At 50.7% G+C, this 22774-nt stretch overlaps 2 protein-coding genes across 4 annotated transcripts in view; one reads left to right on the plus strand and one right to left on the minus strand.

Moving 5' to 3' along the window:
• The first annotated feature begins 1981 nt into the window (after positions 1–1981).
• Positions 1982–15854, plus strand: FOXC1 (forkhead box C1). 3 transcript variants are annotated; one of them, XM_038127422.1, is made up of 3 exons: positions 1982–4590; positions 6013–6157; positions 14421–15854. In XM_038127422.1, exon 1 carries the CDS (start codon positions 2712–2714, stop codon positions 4419–4421), a length of 1710 nt encoding a protein of 569 aa, XP_037983350.1. In that variant the 5' UTR covers positions 1982–2711; the 3' UTR covers positions 4422–4590; positions 6013–6157; positions 14421–15854. The 3 variants fall into 3 exon arrangements, with proteins under 3 accessions (XP_037983350.1, XP_037983351.1, XP_037983352.1); XM_038127423.1 differs by lacking the exon at positions 14421–15854 and adding an exon at positions 14242–14272; XM_038127424.1 differs by lacking the exon at positions 14421–15854 and having other exon boundaries at positions 1982–2185; positions 2262–4590; positions 6013–6147.
• Positions 15855–15995: 141 nt separating this feature from the next.
• GMDS (GDP-mannose 4,6-dehydratase) overlaps positions 15996–22774 on the minus strand; it is a 408928-nt gene continuing 402149 nt past the window's right edge. The window contains exons 10-11 of the mRNA XM_038127425.1: positions 17361–17429; positions 15996–16975 (exon numbers count right to left, since the gene is read on the minus strand). Of these exons, the coding sequence (XP_037983353.1) occupies positions 16913–16975; positions 17361–17429 (132 nt within the window). The 3' untranslated portion in view covers positions 15996–16912. The remainder of the gene's footprint in view (positions 16976–17360; positions 17430–22774) is intronic.

A 22774-nucleotide genomic window follows, 5' to 3' on the forward strand; every position in this document is an offset into this window, starting at 1 on the left:
CTTGAATCTCATTTCAAATACTTTTTTTTTTTTTTAATAACCAACAGATCGGTTTTGAGAGGAAAAGCCATACCTGCTAAAATACCACCAAGCAAACGATGTGCCTTTAGCACGCTCCAAAGGCATGATCCCTAAAGCAATCGATCACAGTAAAAAGTGTGGAAAGGGGGTTTCAAATCAGTGAAGCCAAAAGGGTCTTTTAAAGTATTTTTGGTGTCACAAGATCAGGATGGGTAATTCATCTCACAAACGCACCACACACACGTCTTTCCCGTACAAATTCTACACCTTCAAATGATTTCAGCGTGATCCTTTTAGCCGATCTGTTATAACGCTAATGAAGTTTCAGAGGTATGGGCTACAAAGCGAATGAAGAGTACTGGGTTGTATTTCGAATATCTGAAGTATTGGTAAAATGGACTACTGTGAAACAATATATGCTAATTTCACCCGCGTTTGAAGTACGAAAAGAAAATCTTCATTCTTCAAATGTAAGAGACAATTGAAATTGAAATTTAAGAAACAAAAAACCAAGCCCTCACTCTCTGTTCCCTTTGAGCTCCCGTTAAAGTCTTATTCTGATTAGAATGTTATTTCAGATAGTTAGACAAAGGCAAATCAAATCAAATCTTCACAGCAGAACCGGCCAAGAAGTTAAGAGATCATTCATTTTGTTCTTCTTTTTCTCCCCCCCCCCCTATTTTTTTTCCTTTGACACACCTGACATACCACGGAATCCACTCTGAAGCAGACTAGCAACAAAATTGTGCCCTCTCCGTCTCAAAGGAGTAAAGAGATAAAGCAGGGATCCCCTCTCCCTATCACATCCCACATCACGTAAAGATTACCTGAAGGGGCGAGCTACAGACCCCGTTCAGAGAAACGCGCCCGTGTTTATAAACAGCAGAGGCAGCGGGCGCTTCTTTTGCAGACAGAGGGAGGAAAGCCCTTGGTGGCTGATTAATAAAAAGGAGCTTTGGAGGACTCGTCAAACCCTTGTCAACTGGAGGAATGCAATCTCTTCAGAAGCGTTTGGTCAGGCAGGCAGCTGGCTGAAGGCAGGGTGGTGCAGGGGCACCCCACCACACACACACACACGCACGCACACACACACGCACTTTCCTCGCCGTCCCCCCGCGGGCGTGGGGGGTGGAAGGCAGCTGGGGTGAGCTTCTGGCCGGGGCGGACAGGGAGCGAGCCGGCACACCGGCATGGAGCCGGCCCGCCGACACGAGCGGCAGCCTGGGGGGAATAGGAGGAGAGAGCTCGACCGGAACGTGTGGAGAAAATAGACCGAGAAACTTACACACACAACAACAACAACAAACAAAGAAACAAACAATTAAAACCCCAAAAAAGAATAATAAGAATAATAATAATAAAGAATAAGAGAAGCAACATTCGTGGAGAAAACACGCGTGGCAGAGCGCGGGGTGCACGCGTGGGTGGAAGGAGCTCCGTGGGAAGCTCCATGTACACACATACACGTAGACACACACAAATATATATACACATATATATTGGTGAGGGCATGCACATGGTGCGTGTGCCCGGGGTGCGTGTGCGATCGCGCGTGTAAGGACGCGGGGTGTGGGCGAGCGAGAGAGGTGTAGGGCAGTGGGGCTCGGGCGGGTCGTCGCGCAAAATGCGCGGGCGCTGGAGCATCCCCGCGGGTGCGAAGTGGCCCGCGTTGTCGCGGGGCTCCGCGGCGCTCAGGGCGCCCGCGTGTGCCGTCGAGTGTGTGTGGCCGGTCTCCGAGCGCTACAACTCCCGGAGCTGCTGTGGGGATTTTTTTTTCTGTCTTTTTTTTTTTTTTTTTTTTTTCCTTTCTCCTCGGTCTCTCCTTTTTTATTTTTTTTTCCCTCCTCATTCAGAGCCCGGGGTGTCTCCCGGCCCTCATTGGCCGGCCCAGCTCGGCGGGGCGGAGCTTAGCCGCCTGCAAAAGGAGGAAAAGAAAAAAAAAAAGAGAGGAAAAAAAAAAAAAAAGGGAGACCGAGAGAGGAGAGGGAGGGAAAAAAAAAGGAGAAAACTGTAAGTGCGTAAAAAAGTTCTCGCCGTGGTGACGGATGCTCAAAAGTTCAGGAGTTTTTCCGATGCTTCCCAAAGCAGCCTGCGACTGAAAAAGAGACTGAAAAAAAGCGAGAGAGAGAGAGAGAGGGAAACTTTGCACTGGGAGATCGGGAAGGTGGATTTTTTTCTTCTTCTGCTCGCTTAAAAAAGCCAACAAAACACATCCCTCTACTTTTGTCCCTCCTTTGCAGACAACTTGTTGCAGATCCCCGTGGAACAAGGAACTGGGAGCGTGGGAGCCTCTTTGCAAAGGTTTTATTTTCTTAATACTCTTTCTGCGTTTGGAAGTTGCTTTCTCCGCTGCGATTACTTTTTTTTTTTTTTCTCCGCCGTTTTCTTTTTAAAACATTTTCCCCCTTTTTTGTCCCCCTCCTTTTTCCCCCCCTTTTTGATTTTTTTTTCCCCCTCCGCGTGGAGCGCGGGAGCTCGCCGGTGGGCTTTCCCGGGCGAAGAAGAGGAGGCTTTCGGCGCTGCCGTCGTTATTCTTCCTCCCTTTTTCCGCGCTCCGCCGGGGGGGTGGGGGGGTGGGGGTTGCCCGGCCGCCCGGTCCAGCTCGGTCCGCGGAGCGGCGGAGGGGTGGAGGGGGAAGGGACGCGCTGTTTGGTCCGGCGGGGAGGGTGGGGGAAAGCTGACGGGAGGACATGCAGGCTCGCTACTCCGTGTCCAGTCCCAACTCCCTAGGAGTGGTGCCGTACCTCGGCGGAGAGCAGAGCTACTACCGTGCCGCTGCGGCGGCGGCCGGCGGGGGCTACACGGCCATGCCGGCCCCGATGAGCATGTACTCCCACCCGGCCCACGAGCAGTACCCAGCCGGCATGGCCCGAGCCTACGGGCCCTACACGCCACCACCGCAGCCCAAGGATATGGTGAAGCCGCCTTACAGCTACATCGCCCTCATCACCATGGCCATCCAGAACGCTCCCGATAAGAAGATCACCTTGAACGGGATCTACCAGTTCATCATGGAGCGGTTCCCTTTCTACCGGGACAACAAGCAGGGCTGGCAGAACAGCATCCGCCACAACCTCTCCCTCAACGAGTGCTTCGTCAAGGTGCCCCGCGACGACAAGAAGCCCGGCAAGGGCAGCTACTGGACCCTCGACCCCGACTCCTACAACATGTTCGAGAACGGCAGCTTCCTCCGCCGCCGCCGCCGCTTCAAAAAGAAGGACGCCGTCAAGGACAAGGAGGAGAAGGACCGCCTGCACCTCAAGGACCATGCCCCGCCGCGCCCGCCGCCGCCCGCCGCCGCCGCCGAGCCCGAGGGCGGCCCCGCCGGGGGCAGCGCCGCGCCGCCGCCGCCGCCCGTCCGCATCCAGGACATCAAGACGGAGAACGGCACGGCCTCGCCGCCGCAGGCCGTGTCCCCCCCCGGCGCCGCGCCGCCGCTCGGCGCCGTGCCCAAGATCGAGAGCCCCGACAGCAGCAGCAGCCTCTCCAGCGGCGGCAGCCCCCGCAGCACCCTCCCCTCCAGCCGTTCCCTCAGCCTGGAGGCCCCCGAGCCCCCGCCGCCCCCACCGCCGCCGCCGCCGCCGCCCCACCACCACGGCCCGGGCTTCAGCGTGGACAACATCATGACCTCGCTGCGGGGCTCGCCGCAGGCCGCCGCCGAGCTGGGCGCCGGCCTCCTGGCCCCCGCCGCCGCCGCCCCGCGCACCGGCATCCCGCCCGCCCTGTCCCTCGGGGGATACTCGCCGGGACACAGCTCCGTCTACGGCTCGCCCTGCGGCCAGGCGGCCGCCGGAGCCGCCGCCGGCACCTACCACTGCAACATGCAGGCCATGAGCCTCTACGCGGCGGCGGGCGGCGCCGACCGGCCCGGCCACCTGCCCTCCGCGGCCGCCAGCCCCGCCGAGGACCCGCTGCCCGAGTACGCGATGCCCTCGGGCGGCGGCGGCGGCGGCGGCGGCGGCGGTGGGGCGGGGGGCGGCGGCGGCGGGGCGCTGGGGCACGGCGGGCTGGGCGGCGCGGCGGGCGGCCACCAGGAGGGGCACCACCCGCACCCGCACCAGGGCCGCCTGGCCTCCTGGTACCTCAACCAGGCGGCGGCGGCGGCGGCGGCCGCGGCGGCCGCGGCGGGGGAGCTGGGCCCGCTGGCGGGCGCGGCGGGCTACGCGGGGCCGCAGCAGGGCTTCGCCGCCGCCCCGCGAGAGGTCTTCGAGGCGCCGCGGCTGGGGCTCAGCGCCTCGCCGGGCGGCGGCGGCGGCGGCGGCGGAGGAGGCAGCGGGGCAGGGGGCGGCGGCGGCGGCGGCGGGGCGGGGGGCGGCGGGAGCTGTCAGATGGCCTTTCCCGGCAGCCAGCCGCTCTACCGCACCTCCGGGGCCTTCGTCTACGACTGCGGCAAGTTCTGAGCGCGCCCCGTCGCGGGGACACCGCGGGAACTCAGCTCCGCTCCGCACCGCGCCGCCGGCCCTCGCAGCGCCCGCGGAGGGAAGCGAGCGCATCGCGAAAAGCTTTTGTACAGAGACAGCCCCAAAGCATGTCTTGGTTTGTTAAAGGACAGTGTTACTCCAATAACACGTAAGTTTTTTTGTTTTTTTTTCTAATTGCTTTGAGAAATACTTTTTTTTTCCCGCCCCCCATCCCGCGCTCTTCCCTGTCCTTTAAGGTATTGTCATGCCCCGTGTTTAAAAGGGAGCGATAAGTCCAGCGTAGAGTACCAGCTTCTTTCCCCCTCACCTTCCTCTTCTACAAGGACTTGTTTTAAAATGTAAATTGCGACATAGTAATTTATTTTTAATTTGTAGTTGGATGTTGCGGACCAAACGCCAGAAAGTGTTTCCCCCTTTCCTGAAAAGTGACGTTATAATTGACTGAAACGCTGATTTTTTTCACTATATATAAAAAGGGAAACTGTATTAATCTTATTCTATCAATATTTTTTCTCTTTTTTTTTGTTGAAAATATTCTGAAGGTATTGCATTGTTTGTTTATTAATAAATTACCATTCAGTTGGAATGATCCTTTACACGTCTGTATATTTTAATGCTTTCATTTAGAGAGAGAGAAAGAAAGAGAGGGAAAAGGGATTTCATAACTAACTTTGTCGCTGGAACAGTTTGTTCCCCTCCGCACAAATTCCAAGGACCATTTAGGAACTGCCAGGTCGAAAATCCCTTTTCAGTCTCTTCTGCAATATGTTCCACTTAGTCAGCTCGCCTTATCCGCTAGGAAAAAAATACTTTCCCATGGCAGCTCTGAGTTGGCAAATAAACAAACACGTTTTCTTAGCAATTAATGGCAAGACCTGGAAACATTTGACCATAGACAGTAGTATGGCGACATTACGTTGTTTTAAATAATATGCCTATGTAAGGATATATTAAGTGATAACTCCGAGGTAGAAGTGCATGCACTAGATTCCAGACCATGTGTAACTGTATATGTCGGGCTATCGATCGCTCTATGTGTGTTTCAAATGTATTTATATCTAGGATTTACATATGTACCTATATTTAAAGAAGGATTACGTATTTATTTATAGTTTCATATACGTATTGCATATTTTTCTAAACTCCAGTGTATAGCAGATGCCAAATAATCTGTAGTACGTGTACTCTTAAATATAATGCCAGCATATAAATGACTGCTTCTTAGAACTGATAGCAAAGCGTGCAATCACATCAGTGAAGCCGCTTCTGTAACACATAAAGTGCTATTTTATTTCGGGTGTGGGGGGGGAAGAGTAGTTGTTTTAAAGGGTACTTGTACAGTCTACCCTTACACCTTTACAGCTCTGCATTACTCCCGTCCTTCAGGGACTTCACTGGTCTGTGTCTCAATTGCTCGGACAGATTATTTTAAAAATATTTTGTGTGGGTGAATTTTTCTTATATAGTTGCTTGGGTGCTGGTTTGGTTTTTCTTCTTCTTTTCTTTTCTTTTTTTTTTTTTTTTTTTTTTTTTTTTTTTTTTTTTTCCCTCCTCTCCTTACCTCCCTCAGTTTTCCTCAAATCGGAAAAAAATATATATTACCAGGGTAGCAAATGAGTGCTGCACAGACTGGCATCTTGTCATATCAAGAATCCTACCTTCTGGACAATTTACTATTGAGAACCTACTGTCAATGGGGATCACCTTCCCCTTTTGTAAGTAACCACCAAAACGCAATAAATCCATTAACTTAAAAGAACCGGCCTTGTCAGTCAGACTTGGAAATAAGTTTATTTGATTACAGATTTTTAAGGCCTAATATCTGCTTTCAAGATAATACAGTTTCCTATCAGAATCTCTTATCTAAAGGCAACACTTAGCAGTAATTGCTGTTGCATTGTTAAGGGTTACGCTGTAAATAAATACAAAGGTATTTACAGTTCAACCTTATTACCTCGCTTTTGAGCTGTGCTTCCCTTCCAAAGCTATAGTCCAATGTTTAGAAAACACCTTCAGCAGATGCAATGAACCGGGGGGAGTGTGTCGTCTTAGAACGCGTTGGCTTAGAATACGTTTATTTAAGTATGGCATAGTCTTTGCTTTTTCGCGCTAGTACCTGTACGAAGACTACCGGGCGCCTTATTTACATTTATTTGTTTGCTAAGTTGGGTAAGAGAGCCTTAAACGCTCCATTGTTCAGTTGTGGTAAAGCGGATGAGGAGGACGAGCAAAGTTGAGCGCCTTCGCTCCGGGGACGTATTTTAATTTCTGCTCCCCGTTTTTCAGCAGTAAAGGAAAATAAAATGTTACCTATTCTCGGTCGGGCTCACTTTCTGCTCCCCATCGTCCCTCTCTCGGTACCGAGCGGGGAGCAGCTGAAACGCCGGCTCCCGCCCACCGCCGCCTCCTAGGGAGCGGGACTGCCGAGGCAGAGGCTCGGAGGGGCTTCCACTGCCTTACGCCCCCGCTTCCCCTCGCTGGAGAGGGGACCCTCGGCGGGGCAGCTCCCTCTGCCTTGGCAGATGGGTTTGCCAGCGGGGTGGCTGCATAATAAGACCATTCCTGCCCCCCGTCATGTATTAAAAATAAAATTTAAAGAAGGCAGAGGGTAGAGGCGATTGAGTCTGCTATTTGCCTGTTATTTTTGTTGCGATCAGGCGCCGGCTTTCCTGTAGTTTGGGTTTTCTCAGCGGTCTGCAGCGGTAGGGTGTTTGTGGCGAAAATAAATGGGGGGGAAGGCAGTTGTCAGCCCGGCTTGTTTAATAACCGGTTGCATAGTCAGCGGTGCTGCTCGGCTGGGGAAGCTGGGGGGCCGTGCGTGGCTTGAACAAGTGCCGTGTGTAATTACTGCTAATGCTCGGGGCGGTCCGCGGCCCTCTGCCGCGGGGCGGCCGCGCAACTTGCGCTACCCGTGGCCCTGGCTGCAAAAGGGCGGGCGGTGTGGGCTCGGCGGGCCGGGAGGGCGGCCCGCAGTCAGGGAGGGGGCAGAGGAAAACTTCCCTCTCGGTCGCAGGTAGGTCGTGTCGGGATCTTCTGCCCCCGGAGGGGATCCCTTTCCTGAAGTGACGTGCGTGGTGGCGGCGGAGGTCACCTCCTGCTTCTCAGCGCGACGGGCTAGCTCACCGCACACGCGTGTTTCGTCTTGAGTTTTAAAAACACTGTTTTATTTATATTATTATCATAATCATAGTCATAATCTTTTTTTTCTCCCCCTCCCCGCAGAAATCGATCACAACGAAAATAAGATTAGCAGTGCTGGCTGTCCCCGCGGTAGGCAGTGAAAAGTGCGGGCTCGGCCGCGGGAGGCGGCCCGCCGGGCGCGCAGTCCGGCACCGTGGGTCCCTGCGCGACATTGCACGGGCGGGGATCGGCAACTCCGGACTCTGCCGGGCCGGAGCCTTCGTCTTGAGGCATTGCGGCTGCTGCTGGGATGGGGAAAGGCCGAGCGGGCTCGCTAGAAATCTTCCCGAGCTGGGGCAGTGCAGCTGGGAGGCATGGAGCGGGGCATCTGCCCGCGGGCCACCATGAACTGCGGGCGGTGGGGCCCAGCGTGGGGCACGAACCCTTGTTCCTCTTGTGCTTCCCTCCTCTTGCGCACAGGAGGCAAACCCGAGCGTCCCTTCTGACCTGTGATTGTCTCCCAGCAGAACTGGGCCTGCGCTGAACACCAAAAGAGATGCGGTGCGACCTTGCGCAGCGATGGGCACGGGACATGCGCCCGGGCGGCAGCTGAGAGGTGTCCCCGTAAGGCCTCGACATCTGTGGTGGCAGCCCCTACAGCAAACGGGGACACTTGGCCCCAGTCATGCCTGCGGAGAGGTCATTTTGGCGCCAGGTTAGCACGGCGCTTTGTGGGTTTTTTTTTTAGCTCAAACTGATTTTTTATTTTTCCAAACTGTTGCTTTGCTTTTCGTCTATTAAAAAAACAAAACAAAACAAAACAAAACAAAACAAAACAGTTTTGTTTTTTGTTTTGTTTGTTTGTTTGGATTTTTTTTTGTTGTTTTTTTAATAGATTTGAGGAACCATTCCATTTACGTGGTGGTTGTGGTGGTTTCTCACTTGTACTCGCTCATCTGTCACTTAAACTGTGGAAAACGTAGAGAGGAGGAATATTCTCCTTTCTAAGTTTCCTCCTTAGAATTTCTTCTTAAAGTAATTACAGTCTCTATTATGTTCTGCAAAGGTCATAATCAAAAATAGCAGAGAAATGCATGCAAATAGTCGAGAGGGCATGGATAAAACCCCTTCCCTACCGCCACAGGCCAGGTCAGATGGAGAACATGGTGGGGCTGTTTTGTGGATGGACACATTTAAGGGAGTTGTTCCAAACTGGCGTTTTATGATATCTGGGGCCCTTTCTGATAGCCAAGAAGTTCGAGAAAGGCGTTTCGAAGTTAGCGGCTATTTTCATAGCTGGGCTCTACTTCGTAACACTTTTGGTAACTATGGGGCTGCAGCGTTTTGACCAGCTGCCTGTATGCTGCCCTCAGCTCCCCAAAAGTACACCGCTGGAGCAGGACGAGCTTGGAGTTTCGCCCTGTCCTCTGGAGACTTGGCTTGGACGTTTCGGGCGAGTCGCGCTAGGCACATGTGAAAGCCCGTGCGGGTTTTGTGGGTTTTGCGGGTTTTGCGGGAGGCAGCGCGGCGGTGGCGCTGCGCGGAAAGGAGCGGTGGCGCACGGTCGGGGGTCCGCGCCCTGGTAAAGATGAGCGTGAGGTAGGAGCGCGCAGTCTTTATTACGTCGTTTGATTGCGTAGGCAAAAGCGTGTACCGCCGAGGCGCGCACATGGCTCCCCTGAACAGCACAGGAGAGCTGCGGCGCAGCCCCTGGAAGCTCTCCCCCGTCCACTTCCCGAAATAAACCATTTCAACAGCGACGGCTAATTGAACATTAGCTTTCAATTAATTTCATTCGTTAAGTAACCTAAACTCTTTCCCATACTCAGTCCCTTTTCCCCCGTCTCCCTGTGCTGGGACCGGGTGTGTTGGTTGAATTCATCCGCACTTTGAGATGAGCTGATGTTTTGATTTGGTTTTTTCGGATTTTTTTTTTTTTTTGGGGGGGGGGGGAGGGGTGGGCTGTGTTGGGGTCGTTTTCGTTTTATGGATTTTGGTGGGTTTTTTTAGGCTAGGAGGGAGATGAGGAGCACGGTGGTGGGCGCTGTCTGGGCAGTCGAGGCTGAGCTGTGGCTGCGCGGAGGCGCAGGTAGCGCGCAGCCAGGGTAGCGCGCAGGGCGAGCTCAGGTTTGCGCGGCAAGCTGCGCAAGAGGCTGGCGAGCCTGGGGTGTGCTGTAAGGGGACTGCTCGGAGCTCCCCGGGGACGCGCGCGGGTTTCGGTCACAAGCTCACGGGCTGGGAGGGCACCAGCCATCATTCCCGTATCGGTTCCCCCCCCCCCCCCACTTTTTTTTCCCTTTTCTCTTCTGCCTCGCCTCCCCGGCGTCTTGTCTGTTGTGAATCCGCCCCAAAGGTGGTGCGGTGCCACGGTGAGCATAGCCCTCCTGGCTTAATTACGCTGGGGCTCATAAAGCCATTCGCTTCTTTCCAAAGTAATAAACAAACGTCGCGTTAGGTCAAGATTGATGGTGTCCATGCAATAAAAACGGGCCAGGTCAGGAAGGAATAAAATTCAATCAGAGCTCGCAGAATCATTTTTCAGGGGACAGAAAGACAGAAAAGGAGACGGGGGTCAAGGGAGACGATGTCGCCATTCACAACACACCAGCCGGGAGGGAGGAGGGCGAGGGTTAACGAGCGATTGTTTTTTATCAAGCGGAGCCTAATTGAACGAAACAATAGCCGCATGGAGGGGGGTGGAGGGGGAGAGGGCCGGCTCCTTACCCGGTAGTTGCGGGGCCGGGCGGCAGCCCCGTACCCTGGTGGAGGCACCAGGGACCACTCGCAGCACTGCTGCGCCCCCCATTCCCCCTTAAAATTATACACACGCACCTGGGGCAGCGGGCAGGCCTTGTGCTAGGCCGGGGCTGGCAGTGCAGGTAGCGTTAGCAAACGATCGGTTGCCTGGGAGGATCCCTCATTTCCTAACGAGGCGCCCTAAAAGGCCTGCTTGGACGGCCGGAGAAGTGAGCCCCAGAACTCCCGAGGGTTACTCCGGCTGGAGCGAGAGCCCTCCGTGCCATGAGGAACTAATTCCTTGAGCGTAGTTCGGTGCTAAGGCTGCTGGCGCCCAGCAATTTGGCAAGCGGCTGCGAGGTGGTGTTCGCCGGACCCCCGGCGGCTGGGGGGTGCCAGGCTCGGAGGAACAGGCCCGTCGGAGGGTCGCGGTGTTCAGGGAAGAGACAGCAACACAGAGCCGCGGGGAAGCCCTTGCCACCCGAGGGACAGCGTTTTGTCCTGGCCTGCTACGACAGTGTTTTGTGCTGCGCGGGCCTGGGAAGCAGCCGGCAAAGTTTTCCTCCCTCCTTTAAGCAGGCAGAGTGTTTGGGAAACGAGGGGGATTTTTCCCTCGCCCCCCCAAGCGAACGCATTTGTTGCGCACATCTCTGCGACCTTCTAGGCCCGTAGCTTGCGCCTCGCTTAGTAAGCGTGTGCCACAAAATAATAGCTGTTTAAAAGCACTGGGACGGAGAGTGAAGGGAAGGCAGCCCAAGCTACCAGTGAGGGCTCTCAAGCGCTCCGCCTGAAAGAGAATTGGGTGTTCGGCAATATTTTTTTTTGCCCCCTAAACAAACACAGCTTGAAACGACTTGGGTGGGCAGAAGGGAACAATTTGTGAGCCAGAGACCAAGTGAGATGGGCAGGCAGCCGGCCCACAACTTACCTGCTGGAGACTTTCACCTGACCTTTAGGTGTCAGGGGGCTTGGTTGTGCCGCGTATCACCCCACGTTCAGGTCAGATGCTTTAGATTGTGTTCAGCAGAATTAAAACAACAACAGTGAAAACCCCAAACTGGAATCCCCCCTCCTTTCCAGCCCCCATCACCTCTGGGGAGAATCCAGGAAAACCAACACATTTAGAACCATTAACTCTTAAAATAGCTGAATTTCCTCCAGTAGAAGAAAAGCAAAATATTACACTCATGAGTTCAGGATATTTATATATTATATGAATCCATGGATAAACAGGTCATATCACTACAACCACCATCCCTCGGAAGACAAGTGCTCGGATCAAAAAAAAAAAAAAAAAAAAAAAAGCCATTAACGTTTTCCCCAAAACGTTCCTGGAATTTATTTGCTTGCCAGAACATTTAAGCTGCCGAGTTTAATTTCTTCCTTTTTATTCCTCTTTTTCCCTCCCCTTTTTAAAAAATAAATATTTAAAATAAGGAAAAAGAAGAATGTTTTCCATTGAACGATAATGTAAAAGTACTGATAATATCGTCCGTAGCAGAAGAGAATTGTTTAAACAATGTCGGTGCTTGCAAGATTGCGCAGTATAAATACATTCTCAGCGCCGTTTTGATGCGCGTTTCGAGAGAAACTCTATTTTCTGCATGTGTTCTGTATGTGCATTTCCCCCGGTCCGATTGTGTGGAGGCTAAAGCCTTAAGCTGGCGGAGGACACGTCGCCCTGCCAGCCCTGCGGCCCCGGGGCGGGCATGCCCGGCTACCCACGGCGTGGGACGGGGCGCAGCGGTGGGACGGGGCCGGGCGCTCGCATACACTTCGCCCCTGCCAGCGAGGAGCTGCTCGCCGTTTTCCCCAAGCGAGGATTTATGGAAGTGCTGGCGGCCAGCGCTTCTAGCCTCGCCTCTCAAGGATGGGATGGATTTAAAACAGAATAACGAATTGCAGAAAAATTACGACTTTCTCCCGACGCCATTTCCCACCCCTCAAGCGCTCCGCCGGGGGGGTGGGACGGTGATGGAGAGCGGAATGCACCGGTGCGAACTTATTAGCAAAGCAAAGGTTGCAATTAGCGTCTGCTGCTGCGAAGCGACCTCTCCCCCGCCCGCCTCCCCTTTAGCCCCCATCACCAAATAATTGCAAAGTATCTGTTGATGTTTTTCTTCCACCCGTCAAAACGTTGGAGCCCTGCCTGCTCCAGGGCTCCGTCCTGGTTTTGTTGTGTCTGGAGACAATGCTCAGCCAGCGAACCATCAGAGGTGAAGGGGGATCACAAGGGGAGGCAGGAGCGCGGCCCTGCGAGCCGACGGGGGCCTCCCCTTGCCGCCCACCCCTGCAAACCTGCCACCCACAGGCGGGAGGGGCGGCGACCCCCCCCCCCCCCCCCCCCCCCGGTGCCCCTCTCCCTGTGCTGCTCCGGGGCAGCCCCGAGCACTCCTTCCCGGCCGGGCGAGTAGCGGGAAAAGGATGTGACCCTCATGTCCGCCCGAGGGGGACGTGGCTGCTTTATGTGCAAGGCGGGGGGAGGTGGTGGTGGCAGAAAACTCTTCCATTCTTCCAATTTACACCTAAATTTTATTTTTCTAAATACCCTTGCAGCACTCGATGCGTCTCCGAGAGCAACCAGAGCCGGCTGTAGAGCCTCTTCCCACCACCCCTCTAAGCCGGCGTGTTCGTGCCCGAGGAGCGGGGCTGCGCTGCCTTCAGCCCCCGTTTGCTTTTACCCTTCGGGCTTGCGCTCCGAGCTTCGAGGTGTATTTTTAGATGGCGCTGGCGGTTTTGCCCTGCGACCCCGAGGAAAACCCCGTCGCTTTGTCTCGCCGGCCTTCCGCACCGGGGCCGGGGAGGAGGGCGGCGGGCGGGTCAGCTGCGTCGCCGGCGGGCCCTGGGGCAGCGCCGACCCCCGGCCCGGCCTGGCCCGGCCCGGCCCGGCCCGCTGGCAGAAGTGGCCAGGGCTGATGCTCCCGTGGGGCTCCCCCACCTCAGGCCGCCGCCGCGCTCCTTGCTGTCTGCAAGCCCACGAGTGTCAGGGGGGCCCTGAAAAGCCTCAAGAGAAGGGAGGAAAAAAAAAAGTTTAAAAGGGGCTCTCGTGGTACTTTTACCATTGTCGAGACAGGTTCTGGGGAAGGGCAGCGGCCCGTATGGCGGAGGCGAGGGGCTGAGTTATGGCTAAGAGACGCGGTGCGGCGGCGGCGGCGCTGACAGGCGGCGGGCGCGGGGGAACGAGCCCGGCCGCCGCTGCTCGTAATTCCTGGCGCTGCCGGGCAGGGAGCCGCCGGCAGGGCCCGGCCGGCCTTCCCCACCGGGCCCCAGCCCTGTGCAGCTCGCTGGGCAGCAGCTGGGCTCTCTCTCCTCTCCCTGCCCACCCGAGTCCTCTCTTCCTGACGAGGCACACTCCCGGGCAGCCCTCACCACCCAGCACTGCCATTGCTTCTCCTCGTAGCAGCGGTGCAGGGTGAACTCTCCGCGTCCCACGACGCAGTGGAACAGGCTGCCCGGGCAGGGTCCCCCGGAAGAGTCCCGGGCCCGTATTCCCGGCCCCGGGCACTGCTGAATGTCAATAGTCTGGCCCTGGCTACCAGCCGGCCTTTCCCGGCCGGAGCCACAGCGATTCTGGAAAAGGTTAAACCCACCTTGTCTTTCGCTTTGTTCGGTGCTGCTGCTCTAACAGCAGCATCCGATGGTTGGATGGTTGGAAGCTTGGGGAAGATGCGAGGGACTGGGGGCCTGCGCGGTTATTTACTACTGGAGCGGCTCTTTCCCATTAACGAAGCTGCAGTGTCTCCATATGAGACCAGAGACGGGCAGAGGGGGAATTTATCTTTCGAACCTGCATGCAAAAAGCACTTGCCATGTACACGAAACTGATGTAGAGAACACAAGTCTGTAGATGGTGTATCAGCTACATATACCATATCATCTCTATAAGTCTTGTTAGTGGTTTGGTTTGTTTTGCTTACAAGTTATCATTTATTTCGTTTTCAAGATGTGATCCCGTGGTCAAGGAGCGGTACTTTAGGAGCAATTAAGAATCAGGCAGGAAGGTAGTGTTGGGGGAGCTGAAAAGCAGCTCTGACTTTTGCCAAATGGTAAAAAGCAGTGGGGCAGTGTGCATTTTGTCCTGTCGTGACCAGTACCTTTTTTTTTTTTTTGTCCCTACCAAAGGCAGCAGAAAGACACCCAGCACCAGGCCACCGCGAGGGACTGCTTGGTCTAGAATCAGTTTTCACTTTCCCATCCTTTTCCCAACTTGTTCTCCAATATAGACAGAGAAATCAGAGAACGAAAATGCTTCTCTGGAGCGTGCTACAGAGAAAGATGCCAAAGAAAAGACCCTGAAGTCGAAGCTCCAAGTCCTCGGCAGAGACGTGTAAACTAATATTCAGATGTATCAGCAAGCCTGCTAGTGAATCACTGTAAGCGCAAAAATAGTTTGCTGCCATACAAAAATGCCTTGCCATAAAAGCGCTAGAACACTTTTAAAAATTATTCTGTTCGCCACCAAAGACCCGCCACCCGCAGCCTGTGACCTCCTGGCAGAGGCGCTGAGGAGGGCGCAGCCCTCGGTGCAGCCGGGCAGAGGGAGCTCGCCCCTTCCCCTCCCCTCCGCCACCCGCCGCGGTCCCCGGGCGGGGGGGGCAGCGCTGAGCACGGGAGACCCGCTCGGCCGTGGCAGGGCGTGGGTGGCAGCCGCAGAGCACAGCCGCGGCCGTGCGGCCGCACACGCGTGAGTGCCCGAGGCGCAGGGGCGAGCGCGTCCTGCAGGGGCCGTGTAGCAGATCCACGCGGTGTGAACGCTGCGGAAGAGCGCGGCTAATGCAAGGACACGCACCCACGGGAGGGGGGATTAGTGTTGTTTTACTCTTAAAAAAAAAAAAAAAAGGGAGGGGGCAACCCTGGAGTCACACTCGTTCGAGGAGAAAAAACACCCAAGGAGGCTTTTTATAAAGGTACCCACGGGAGGTGAGTGGCAATGTGTGCGTGATGCCGTAGGGAGGTCCAGGCCTCCGGACTGAGTGTCTGCGACCTGCTCAGCGTTGGTCTGTGCTGGAAGAACCCCGAGGGTGCCGCGGAAACTGCGTGCGGGCTGGAGAGCCTCACACGCGTGGGGAGATGCTTGGAGGGAGAGCAACAGGGACATCCTTCTGTCTCCGCAGATCCCTCTCCTCTCCGCCTTAGGGCTCGTACTCTGTGCACCTGTAGGAAGGGTCTCAAGCAGCGGCCGGGCTCCCACGTTTCCCTTTCCCCATTCGAGCTTTGGAAGGAACAGCCCCGAAGGAAGCGGCTGCTCCGGTTGCCCGGGCGCGCTCCACTCCGCGCCGCGCATTTCCCGCGGCACCTCCGGCAAATGCCGCCCTTGGAGACCGGCGCACGGAGCACCCTCCCGGCTCCCCCTAGGCTGCTCTCGAGCTGCCTCCCGTCACCTGCATAACTTCCATCATGGGACCGCTCCCGGGCATAGCTACCCACCCCCCCATCCTGCGATTGGCCTCCTTTTAACATGGAGGTCCCCCCTACACGAAGTTAAAAAGCAGGAGATGCACTTTAAGAAAGTCCTGTGTGTCTCCCTCCTGTGAATCTTGCTCTTTGCTCACTTCCAGACATAAAGTTAAAATGATGGGAGTAATTGGTGGGTGGAAGATCCCAAACCAACGGGAAATGTATGGGCTTGACGACCTCTGGATAACCCAGGTACCTTGGCACAAAAAGCAAAAAAATATTTACTCACCTTGAAGTTTCTATTTTTTTAAAGCTTTTTTTTATTTATTTAGTTTTTATTTCTTAAGTCATCTTTTGAAATGGTTCACGCTCCTGTCTGAGGTTTAATTATAGTACGCAGGAAGAGGGTGGAAGGGGAATGGTTTGATTCTTGGGGGAGGGGGTCAAAAACCAAAACACCCTAATCTCCCCGGATTGAGAAGGTGCTGGACAAAAAGGCTTTCTGTGACTCATGCACACTCTGAAATGAAGATCTGAAAAACATATACATGCCCCAGCTTGACTGGTTTGAAAGCGATTCCAGCAATTAGGAATTAATTCAGCATGGTCAAAAGGCGATTTCACTGCAAGTTATATCAAGTTATCCAAACTTTTACAGAGTTCAGGTGCTGGAAATGGGCTGCTGGGGTGGAGGTAAGGCTGCAGGAAAGAAAAACAAGGAGTGTTCAGGAAAGGCAGAAAGGGCAAGCTGTGGAACAAGGTCTGGAGGCATGGTGAGCCCATGTTTGCAACCAAGGTCTGCTAATGTGGAGAAGGGAGGAGTGGGGGGCAGGGAATGCTTTTTTTTTCAGATGGGATTAAGTACTAAAAATGTGCTGGAGATCCTAGAGAATAGAAAGAGGAGTCTCAACTACAAATGAAATCAATGGGTTTGGCTGATCAATTTTTCAGGTACAGTATGATCCTTCCCCAGTTAGTGGCAGAGGACAGATTTAGCCCAGGCGGAGCTGACCCTGGGATGATGTATGGGGCAAGAGGCACTGGGAGGATGTAGAGGGTGGGGGCAGGAATAAAACTGGTCTTTTAGACACAGGCAGGCCAACAATAAAACCATCACAGGGAGGGCCAGCTGCCCACCCTGGTGGCTCATGGCAGTGCTGGCCATGGGTTGCACCTGCAGCATGGGTCCTGGGATGCTTGCTGGGCCCAGCCAGGGCTCAGGCATTGGGGTTGTTCCTCATGAGCTCCACGTCAGCGTCCACCATCTCCCTCACCAGCTCCTGCAGGAAGGAGAGAGACAGATGAGGCCCCAGTGCAGGGACAAATGGGCAGCATGTCAGGAATGCCCCAGAGCACGACAAGACCCCCTGGCCCCCCACAGCAGAACCAGGAGAGGACGGGGCCTTGTTGGGCCCTCCCACAGCGGCCCAGGCCCAGGCCCTGGTGTGTCGGTGCGCTGCTGTGCCCTGGGACGCCCGTCGCTGCCACAGCGTCTGCTTTCTGCAAAGCAAGGATCCATCATGCAGAGGCACCCAAAGTGGGGTTTCTCAGGGTGCCCAGGTCACCCCACACAGAGGTGTCCCCCTTCCTTTCCCCTCCCTGGGAATTGTTTTTAGAGGACATCAACACCCAGCAGGTACAAAGTATGCCAGAACGGCCACTCACATCAAACGTGACTCTCGGCTTCCAGTTCAGCTTTTGCCTGGCCTTGGTGCAGTCCCCTTGCAGAAAATCCTGTGGAAAAGAAGAGAGAGGCACTGCAAGGACTGCTACCTTCCCCACCCCGATGGCCTCCCCATTGCTTCTGCTTCCCTGTGCGCTGGACATGGACTGGGCCCACTATTGGACTCTCCCAAGGACAAACTACTTCTCTTGAAGATGCAAGTTTAGTGGAAGCTCATATGCCTATTAAATCACCAGGAGGCAGCATCCTTTTGCCAGGCTGTTTCAGATAGAAAGAGCTATTCTTTGTGTGTACAGAGAGGACTTGAACTCCAGCCTCACAGCCATATAATGGTGAACATTTTATAAGAAGTTATTGTACATCTTAGTCATGCTAGTGAATGAGCTGATTCAAATTCTTTTCCCATTTGTTTAAATAATATAAATCGCAGAGCTAAAAAGGCACCTAGTCTCTTTCAAATAAAAACATGATCACAGACAAATGATGTTGAAAGACTGTTGTGGGTATGGGTAACCACATGCAACACCAGTAAACATCCAGCTTTTGAATGTGTACATATTTTTTTCCTAGAGTATTTTGAGTATCCACATGCAAATAAAAGTCTAAATCTCTCAGAAATTAAAAGAAATTGCCTTGAAATCATTACAGAAACTAAGAGTTTGGTCATGTTCACCTTACTGTTCAAGCCACCACACCAAAACAATTTTACAACCAGTCATTAAACATAATGTAATAAAATTAAACAAAGACAAAATCTGCTTTAACTGCATTTCTAATTGAATACAAAAACTGACTGTATCTTTCTTTAAAATTGGAAGACTGTTTAAACAGTTAGCTTTTTCCAAATGTATGTGTTGATTGAATAAAACATATAATCTCTTCTCACAAGCTGTGTATCTTTGTAGCAATAAGTACTAAAATTATATTTCTCTAGGTTTAAAGAAACCCAAACAAACCCAGCTTGGTTACAAAACAACAAAGCTAAGGCTTAATTCTCCTCTTCCATTTGACTTTATGGTGGTAACACAGCAGGCTTTCCAGAAAAATGCAAGGACTGCTTTTTCTCTCCCTCTTCCACCCTCTGACCAGCGGTGGAGCTAAGGAGCATTTTGTGAATGTAGATTTTTTTTTTTTTTTAAACTTGTAATACTGCATGCTACATTTTTCAGATGCTCTCTGTTATCTTATGCGGTTCAGATCATGTTAACTTCCAAAATCACCTCATCCTCTGCAGTAAAATATAGGAAATTCTTCTTCATAATTGTACACAAGAAAGCTAGACAGCTTGCTTCCAGGAGCAGAGGAAACCCACCAAAGGAAATATGGCACTGAAGTAGGGGTTGTGGAGCAAACACGTCTGCCGAGACTTATTCCAGGCAGCAGTTTTACTAGTTCAGTCTTTAGGCTAAAAAGCATTTCATCCTGCCTTCAGAAGAGAGTAAACAGATGGATCAGAACAAAATGATATGAAAATTAAAAAAATGCCATCATTTCCTTAAATTAGACTAAATTATTTCCTACTGCAGCCCTATAATAGGCTTTTTGAAACTGCAGCAGACATTTGAGGCCAAGTCATGCAAAACTGCATCAACTTGAGGGATCCCCTGGAGGGTTGTGTGAATATGGATTGCAAAATCTGGTTTGAAATGGGAAAGACGCCCATTAACTTTGATAAAATTTGGATCAGACTCTAATGTGCTCATGGGGGTATGTCTTTTATCTGGAGTTCAGTGTGATTTACATACGTGTGTATATAGATGTGTCTGGAAACAAGGAAATCCTTCATAAAATAATAATTTCAGTATAAAAACAATTGCCTTTTATTCAGCCCTGATTCAAGCCATTAGCTAGAAGTGAAGTGTTTTCATATCACCTTGTTTTATGTCATAAAAGCTATATCATAAAGCTTAGATTTTAATTTTTATAAATGCTGTGTAAGTAAAACTTTTACATCCACAATCTTTGTATCAAAAACTTGCTTTGAAACTAATCTTTATCTATGATATTGGCTTCCCATTTTAAAGAAAAAATTACTAGGAAGCACAAAATAAATTGCCAGGGCTTGCTGTATTAGCTGCATTCTGCTTTTGAACAGCTTGGGAGCAGTCTTTTAACTGTCTTGGACAAATGCTTTTTCTTAAAACAGATCATCTAAAAAAATACTTTACCTAATTCCAGCCCTTTATTCAAAAACATAAACACTCATCTGCTGAGTAGGCCAAAATAAGGTTGGGGGTAGGGTGCAAATCAGTAAAAGGGAAGTATTTGCAGTGCTGGATTATACACAGAGATCACACAAACAACTAGTATGTTGAAGCCATCTAGGTATAAAAGCCCTCATATTTTTCCTTTAAAAATTCACAAGCTTTAATATTAATGCAGTAAAGGTATTAGGACATAATCTGTGAGGAAAAAAAAATAAAAGGGGGAGATAAAGGAAGATTTAATATATATGATACTACAAATTCCCCAGCTGACTTGGGTTAAAAGATTTTAAGTGGGTCTCCTGAAGAAGTTTGTGTCCTTTTGAGAAACACAATTTTGTTAATTTACTTGAAAACAGCATTACAGACAAAATATCTCCCAGGCACTCTTAAAAAGGTTCACTTACGGAAGTTACTAGGTACAGAGGCCAAAGGAAACCATAATATTAACACCATATTACACCTAAACTCAAGGTTTGATTGTATTCCTATTAGTCAAAGCTTCAACACTGAATGGAAATGATGACTGAAACAAAGCTATTCCTGATTAAAGGATTGTATTGCAGTCATGTTTCCTGTATTTTTCTACAAGTAGCTCATAATATGAAAACAATAAGGTAATTACAATAAAATAAGAATATTAAAAAAAAAAAGCTTCGCTTGGAACAAAATGACTGCTTGTTTATATTATTTAAGTTATTTAAGTCTTTCACTGAAACCAGAGATGCATCTGTCAGGCTTCCAAAAGGAAAAAAAAAATTCCACAAACAACCCCACCATCCAAAAAAACCCCTCTGGTATATTAATCACTAAAGTGTATTAAGTTTTCAACAGCAGGGCATCACTTTCTGGAACTACATCCAGATCAGAAAGCAAAGAAAGAAGAGACCAGATTCCATTGGAGAAAACCGGAATTTTTATTTATTTGGGGATGGGGAGGTGGTTTGGGGAAATGGGGGGTGGTTCTTGAAAAACATCTGCTGCTGAATATAAACTGCCCCGTATCCCTACTCCTAATGGGAAAGCACCTGATGAAATGACACCACTTCGTGTTTTATATTCCTGTAGGATTACTTTTTCTGTGCCATTGTGCTTTACAGACTGACAGGAAAACAAAGCCCTTTGACTCCCTGAAAACTCTGAGGGTTTAGATACTGAGCTTAGAGTCTATAACCCTGAAAACACTGACTAAGGCTTTCTGTTGTTTTTACAGCACTCAGATCATGAACATAAAATCAAGCCTTTGCTTTTACCTATCCATTTTGTAAGGAGCAAGTCCTTATTTTCCATGCAAGCAGTTAACATAAGTGTCTCGTAATGACAAGTTTTAATGGCACACTAAGAGTCAGAAACAATATCCAGGTAAATATTTAAAGGGAAGGAAGATGGAAAGACAGCAGTCAAATTCCCTGTTGCCACTTAATATGAGCAAGTATATTCTCCTATGGCTTTATATTCAGCTCATATGTCATATGACTGCCTCTCAGAGAACAGAATGAGTTCTTATGATGTGAGTTTTTTATGTTTTACATTTTCTGCAATTGAGGCTGTGTAACTGTGTAGAAAATACCCCATTATTACAAAATCTGCTTTTGTGATTATTCAATTTTGTTGTACAAATGCACACACATGAATGCATACAGATAAGCAGCAAGAAATTTGTTATGCAATGTGGTAAGGCATTTTTAAATTTGGCTTTTAAACCATGAGGCAAAAATGTAAAATATTTTAATGTAAATATCACATTTCCCAAGCTCTTGTTCTGAGTGGCATTGCGACTCCTATTTTGTCTTGAGCAGTGATTGATCTGATTTCACTGTGCATTGTATCACTGTCTCATTCAATTAACTTTAACTGAAAATTTAAAGCCTCAAGACAACGTAAGAAAAAGGAGATAGTGTGGCTTGAAAGAAGGCCAAGGCTTCCTTTATTACTACAGCTCAGTTGATTCCCTTTCAAATGTACCTTCACTGAATCCAGCACCCAGTGCCAGCTTTTGCTTTCTGTTACACCAGAATAAAACTAAGACCAAGTCCTCAGTAAAACACCTGTGATGGAATTGTGCCCAGCTCTGCTTGCTGAAGCACAGACAAGGCTTTACCTCTAAAAATAAACAAACTTGATCTAAGCATACAACAGTATAACTACATCTGAAAAGAAGCCAGGGTTACGTTCACAATCAGCACCACTGCTTGGAAGATGATTTGTTACATCAGGGCTCCCATAAGCAAAGAGCACTGACCCAGATTGGTGGAGGCTCTGGCTTGAGTGTTTACTCTTGCACTTTTTTTTGCTCTAGATGTGTTTTCAAAAGGGTTTCAAGAATAGAGGAGCCAAAGTTTCCTGCAAAACCCACTAGTGTTTTATTTTCTTTATTTTCTTCTTAAAACCATTACCTTTTAGCTTTAACTTATCCCATTAAAAAAACCCCAACAAAACACATAGATACTTGATTAGACTGCAATAGGGTGTTTTCATCATTATCATGGAATCCTAGAATGGTTTGGGTTGGAAGGCACCTTTAAGTTCATATAGTACAAACTTTCTGCACTGAGTAGGGACATCTTCAACTAGGTCAGTTACTCAGAGCCCCATCCAACCTGACCTCGAAGGTTTCCAGGGATGGGACATCTTCTACCTCTCTGGGCAATCTGCTTCAGATGCTTCAGTGTTTCACCACTCTCATCATAAAAAATTTCTGCCCTATATTTTGTCTAAATCTACCCTCTTTAAGTTTAAAACCATTACCCTATTACCCTTTGTCCTATCACAACAGGCCCCACTAAAAATTTATATCGCATGTATATACTAAGGTTTATCTTATGAAATAATCTCCTCTTTGTGTACTTCCTGAAACATTTTACATAGCATTTTTTAAAGAGGGTTCAAGTAGCAAATCTCCGTAGTAACAGCAGCTCCACAGTACATATGTGCATCTGCTGCAGCTTATTGCTTGGAGAACAGCCTTGCTGAAGTGTTGCAAACACGTCAGGAGACTGCATGCATTGCTCACTAGGCAGTTCTTTCACCATCAACCTTATTCCCCATTCCCTAGTGTTCCACCACACTTGCCACCAGGCCCAGGGACATCGTGCTTTAACCCAGATGCAACATTGGAAAACAGTTACTGTGACTTCTTTTGAGCACTCTGTTAAGAAAAGTAGAAATATCTGACTAAACTAGAGCTGTAG

This window comes from Motacilla alba, chromosome 2 (genome assembly GCF_015832195.1).
Source record: "Motacilla alba alba isolate MOTALB_02 chromosome 2, Motacilla_alba_V1.0_pri, whole genome shotgun sequence".
NCBI classification, from domain to species: Eukaryota; Metazoa; Chordata; class Aves; order Passeriformes; family Motacillidae; genus Motacilla; species Motacilla alba.